Raw genomic sequence first — 6,271 nt, 5'->3', positions numbered from 1 at the left:
ACCATTTTGTGGGGGTACCATCAAATGATATCAAATTAAGCGGGGGTAATTTTATTTTATTTTTATCTTTATTAGGGAAACAAACAGTTTCATGGTTGCCTATTAATATTATCTTATACTATAGTACATAAACCAATAAAGTTTCCTCTGTTTACTAATACATAGTATCGAAAAGACAAAGAAATTAATATATAGAAATTATTATAGAACCTAAGTGTGTTAAACATAAACATATTTATTATTAATTTCGTGAAAAATTAACCAAAAAGCCATTGATTAATCTCAGCAATTTTGTGTTTTTAAACTTCTTTTATATGACATTATGGATAAGTTGAACAAATCAAGGTCATTGTAATTGTTATTATAACTATGACAAGCGCGGTACAAGAATGTATTCTGAATGTAATTCGTTTTAGCATATGGAACATGGAAAAGTAATTTAATTCTAGAATTTGGGCGACGGAATTTGAAATAAATTATTGCTTACCAAATGTGGAGAGTCAATGTAACTCCGTAAAATTTTAAAAATAAAAATTTGTTCTCTTTCCGTGCGGCGACCAGTCAGCGACGGCAAGGTGTCTGTAATTTTATCATGAGAGCGGGTTTAAAAAAATTTTAGATGTTTCACAAATTTCTCTTGAATTTTTTCTATGGATTCAATGTATATGCTGTACTGTGGGTTCCAAACGATAGACGCATACTCCAATATAGGTCGTACAAAGGCATTATATAAAAGCAATCTCGTTGAACTATAAATTAAATTCCCTACTGATACGCAAAACAAAACCCAACATTTTGTAGGCTTTTGTTGTAATAACATACATACATACATACATAAAATCACGCCTCTTTCCCGGAGGGGTAGGCAGAGACTACCTCTTTCCACTTGCCACGATCTCTGCATACTTCTTTCGCTTCGTCCACATTCATAACTCTCTTCATACAAGCTCGGCGGTTTCGGGTACTTTTGACCTGACCCTTTACCAGGACGTCCTTAATTTGATCAAGATACGTTCGTCTAGGTCTTCCCACTCCGACCTTTCCCTCCACACTCTCCTTGTATATCTGCTTAGTCAACCTGCTTTCATTCATCCTCTCCACATGACCGAACCATCTTAACATACCCTTTTCTATTCCTGTAACTACATCTTCTTTCACATCACAACATTCCCTTATCACGCTGTTCCTTATCCTGTCACTCAATTTCACACCCATCATACTCCTTAACGCTCTCATTTCCACTGCATTTATTCTGCTTTCATGCTTCTTTTGCCATACCCAACTTTCACTCCCATTCATTAATGTCGGGACCAACACGCCCCTGTGCACAGCCAGTCGAGCCTTTTTGGATAGTTTCTGACTGCTCATAAAGGCATGCAAAGCTCCATTCACCATGTTCCCCGCGTTCACTCTCCTTTCAATATCACTATCATACTTGCCATCTGATGTAAACTTTGATCCTAGATATACAAACTCTTTCACTTGCTCCACTTTTTCTCCTCCAATCAAAATATTACATGCTGTCATTTCTTTCTCCATTTCAAAAACCAGTGTTTTAGTTTTACTTACGTTCACTTTCATTCCTTTCTCTTTTAAAGCTTCATGCATACAGTTTACCATCTCCTGTAACTCCTCCGCTGATGACGCCAGTATAACCTGATCGTCGGCATAGAGCAGACATTTGACGAGTAACTCATTCATCCTTAATCCACTTTTAGACTCTTGCAAATCTGTCAAACAGCTATCCATAAATAGGTTGAACAGCCACGGTGACGCAACACATCCTTGCCTAACGCCTTTCTCAATCTTAAACCACTCAGTGTGCGCTCCGTTTATCCTGACACAAGCACTCGAATCCTCATATAAGGATTTCAGTGCTCGTATTAAGAGACTGCTCACCCCATGCATAGAAAGTGCTGACCACAATTCATTCCTCTCAACTCTGTCATAGGCCTTTTCCAGATCTACGAATGTGCAATAGACTTTTTGACTCTTGGCCAAAAACTTTTCGGCTATGCACCGCAAGGAAAAGACCTGATCAGTACATCCCATTCCCTTTCGAAATCCCGCTTGAGCATCCCATATTTTGTCATCAGTTTCATTCCTGACTCTATTAATCAATACCTTAGCATACAATTTGCCGACGACGCTAAGCAGGCTTATACCACGATAGTTTAGATACGATAGATACTCTTTTTAGTTTATTGAAATGACCTCTTCGCCCTAGCAATCCCTCATGGCAAGGTTATCTCGTATGCCGACGACACAGCTATTCTTTTCTCAGCAGAAACATGGGAAAGTACTTATCAGCACGCGCAGAAGGGCTTCGATGTTATCTCTAACTGGCTTCATCTTAATCTCCTTTCGCTCAACGTTCTAAAAACTAATTTAGTAAATTTTTCAATTTATAACTCGGTTCAACAAAATAATATTTTATCAAAACTACGTATTGTCGCACACTCCCACCCAAATCTTAATGTCTCAAACTGTTCTTGTCCCATTTTGTCCCCTTCTGAACAAGTTACGTATTTAGGAATAATAATCGATAAAAATTTAAATTTCAAAGAACATATAAATGTCACTGCTGGGAGAATTCGCAGGTTAATGTATATCTTCAAACGTTTACGTCATGTTGCAGAACCTTCTGTGATAAAAATGGTGTACTTAGCTCTCGGCCAGTCCTTACTCACATATTGTGTATCCGCTTGGGGTGGAACATGCTCGTCAACATTTATAAAATTGGAGCGAGCTCAGAGAGCCCTACTGAAGGTTTGCACGTTTAAATCCTTTCTTTTTCCTACAAATGAATTATACCAATATTGTGAAGTCCTCTCTGTTCGTAAACTATATATATTAAACTCCATCCTGCAACAGCATAAAATTACCACATACGACCCCAACTTAGTAAGACGTAACCGGCTCGTAACAGTCGCATCCTCATTCAGAACTAAATTTTCCCATCGCTTTCTTTGTTTCACCGGTCCATTTTTATATAATAAAATCCATGCCACTCTGAATATATTACCTTTACCAAATTACTCATGTAAACTACTTGTTTTTAGATATCTCTTAACGCTGACCTATCATGATACCGAAAACTTATTGCTCACTCTCCAATAATTTATTTTTCCTTTCTTTTCCTTATAGTTTTGTACTGTAGTGTATAGTTTAATGCAATTGCAGTTATTTTTATTGTATTCGCACTTCTTGGACTTGTCCCTATCACTGTTATGTACCTTCTTAACATTAGTTAATTATTATTTCACATTAGCAATTATTAAATTGCGTTGGCAATAGTTATAGTTTATAAGTCTTCCTTACTATGTAAATACCACATCCAAAGGCTGGGAGCACTGGAGTACTGTAACACAGTGTTGGTACCAACAATTTATTATAATTAACCTATGTAATTTTCATGTACGATTGTTAGAGAAAATAAAAGATTTTTACTTTACTTACTTTACTTTATTTTGCAGTAAAACACAGTCATTGGGAGATTTGATAATTCTAAAAATTTTCATGTCATCGGCAAATAAAAGTATATAAGAGTTCTTAAAAATGTTTCCTATGTCATTGATGAATAAATTAAAAAGCAATGGCCCAATATGAGAGCCCTGAGAGAGAGAGAATTTCTTATTTAACAATTCAAACTTTTGATCGCACCTGGAAATCTTACAGTTGTATTTATTTTCGCAAGCTTTAATATGACAATAAAGTTGGTCAAAAGATTTCATACTGGAGTAATCCGGTTTTGATTTTGGATCAAAAGAAATTTGAGCTATGGCTAAATCATCGAGCGTTTGCATAAAATCAGTCCTAGTTTTTTCAAGCGACTGTACCATTATCAAGAACTGATCTTTGTTTGTTTCATCGGAAATATCTTTACTAAGTGAATATGCGTCTTGAATAATAGCAAAAAGATGTTCCTTTTTTGCTGTTAATCGAACAATTTCGGGAGAATATGCACATTCAGACTTTTTGAATGAATGAATGAAATAGTATTTATTTAAGTAACCAGGACTCATAATATGTTAGTAAACTTAAAGCTATGTTAGTACTAATAGTAATTAATTAAATTTATAAAATTACATTAATAAAATTCATAAAATTATATTAATAAACTTCATAAATGTCATTAATATAATTTTATTGTTCAGCCCATTTCTGCACCATCCCCCCGGCAATAGTGCAGCAATGGTTGACAAATGGGCCATCCAGCCTGCTCGCCACCATGCGCAGGATGCTGTTGTTGCTCTCCCGCACCCTGCGCACCAAGGACGCACATCTCTTCCTCATAATTGCGTAAAAGCAGTCTAGACGTGCATCTGCGAACATCCCTGATGCGCTACAGAAGCGAGGCAGCCCCATCAGCATCCTGAACGCATTGTTGTATTGAACACGAAGGGCGTTGTAAGATTTTTGAATATATCTTGCCCACAGTGCACACGTATAAAAAGAAGAGCAGTAAGCTTTAAACAGGGTAACTTTGACTTCCCTCGTGCAGCGCGCAAATCTGCGGGCAAGCATGTTCGCTCTGACTGACAACGCCCTCCGCTCCCTCTGAATGTCTTCATCATCCCTGAGGTCGGGAGTCAACATATGACCTAGATATTTGAATTTATAAACTCTCTGTAGTTCAGTGCTATTGAGAAGTACTGGTGGAATGTTGTCATATTGTTTTCTCCCGTCCCCAAAGACCATGACTTGACTCTTTTTAACATTGTATATCAAGCCATGTGAGAGGGCATACGCTTCGCAAGTTGCGACCAACTTTCGCAGCACACAGACAGACGCACTCAGCAGCGCCACGTCGTCCGCGTAACTGATGTTATTGACGCATACGTCATCTATGTGACAACCGACACTTGCACTGCTGAGCATGTCTATCATCTCGTTTATATACAGATTAAAGAGCGTGGGTGAGGTAAAGCCCCCCTGCCGCACCCCGCACTCCAACCTATACGATCGAGACAGAACCCCGTCCCATCGCACACCATTTTCCTGGTTTGAGTACCAATATTTGAAAATATTTATAAATTCAACAGGTAGGTTGTCATTTTTGAGTTTTTTCCATAAGATGTCGTAGGAAACCAGGTCAAAAGCGGTCGAAAGGTCAAGGAAACAGCAGAAAACTGGGGTTTTGCGCTCTGTGTAGTAAGAGACAGCGTGCTTAAAACACAGTACTGCACTTTCAGTGGATAAATTTTTGTTTCGACATTTTAAATTGAAAATATGTAAAAAATTACTTTAATGAAACTAGAAAATAAATTTATAAAATAAATCGGTGAAAATAAATATGGCGGCGATGTCGATAAATAAGTTGACGCAAATTCGTAACAAAAAATATCAAATTATCTCGAAAAATACAATTGAACGAATAGTTGTTATGCGTAATATATATTCTATTGTGAATATATAAGATAATAAATTATTATATATAAGGGAACCATATGAGTTTATGAGTTTTTAAGCGTATGTAGTAATGAGATGCGTTGCGTGGTGCGTTGGAATTAAGTAAAATATACGATATTAATAGCGTGTGAGAAGTATTGCGTTGAAGAAGTGTAATGTGAGGATAGCAGATAGGGATACGGCTCGTGAGGAACACTTGGTCTCGCGAAAGGATATGGACAAGGAGTACCTTTGATCCGTAACTCGAGCTCTCGTCCAGCGCCGGTATCTTCCACGATCCAATAGGTAGTTTTTGGGAAACACAAATCACTGCACTTCACAGACCAACCCCGGGGTGCGTAGTTAATAAAGTTTTAGCGTCTTTGATGAATTTTGAGAATATTCACAACCGATGCAGAGCAGTTGCGCGCGGAGAGACGAACGGAACGTTTTTTTTTTAATTATTTTGACATTTGTGAAAGGAGTGAGAGTGGGACAGGAATAGGATTGAGTGCGTGCGTGAAAGAGTGCGTGTATGTAGTGTTGCGTTTATAAAAAATATATTAAAAAATAAATAATTGGCGAAGACATATGTTTTACTCTTATGGTGCAATAAAGAGTTTTATCTATCTATCTATCTAATCTAACGATACGCGAGTGCATTATTTTTTGGGAAAAGGCACGAATACCTACTAAATCATTGCCAAACTGTATAAAAAAACTTGTAAACTTATATTAAGTTTGGAGAGACTTGCAGAAAAATGCTAAGAAAAGTCAAGATGTGTTTAAACGGCGTCGTGAAGAGTTTGTTGCTAATTTGGACAATCTTTTTGATATTGCTCACGCTGGTGCGTTGACTATGATAAAAATAGATGAAGAC

General features: G+C 37.2%; 1 protein-coding gene across 1 annotated transcript; it reads right to left on the bottom strand.

The window, feature by feature from the left end:
• Positions 1–4,146: 4,146 nt before the first annotated feature.
• Positions 4,147–4,890, bottom strand: LOC106142315 (uncharacterized). Its single transcript, XM_013344035.2, has one exon. It carries the CDS (start codon positions 4,888–4,890, stop codon positions 4,147–4,149), a length of 744 nt encoding a protein of 247 aa, XP_013199489.2.
• Positions 4,891–6,271: the final 1,381 nt, after the last annotated feature.

Source organism: Amyelois transitella, chromosome W (genome assembly GCF_032362555.1).
Source record: "Amyelois transitella isolate CPQ chromosome W, ilAmyTran1.1, whole genome shotgun sequence".
Taxonomy (NCBI): domain Eukaryota; kingdom Metazoa; phylum Arthropoda; class Insecta; order Lepidoptera; family Pyralidae; genus Amyelois; species Amyelois transitella.
The sequence above is the reverse complement of the archived record's forward strand: the minus strand, read 5'-3'. Positions and strand labels throughout refer to the sequence as shown.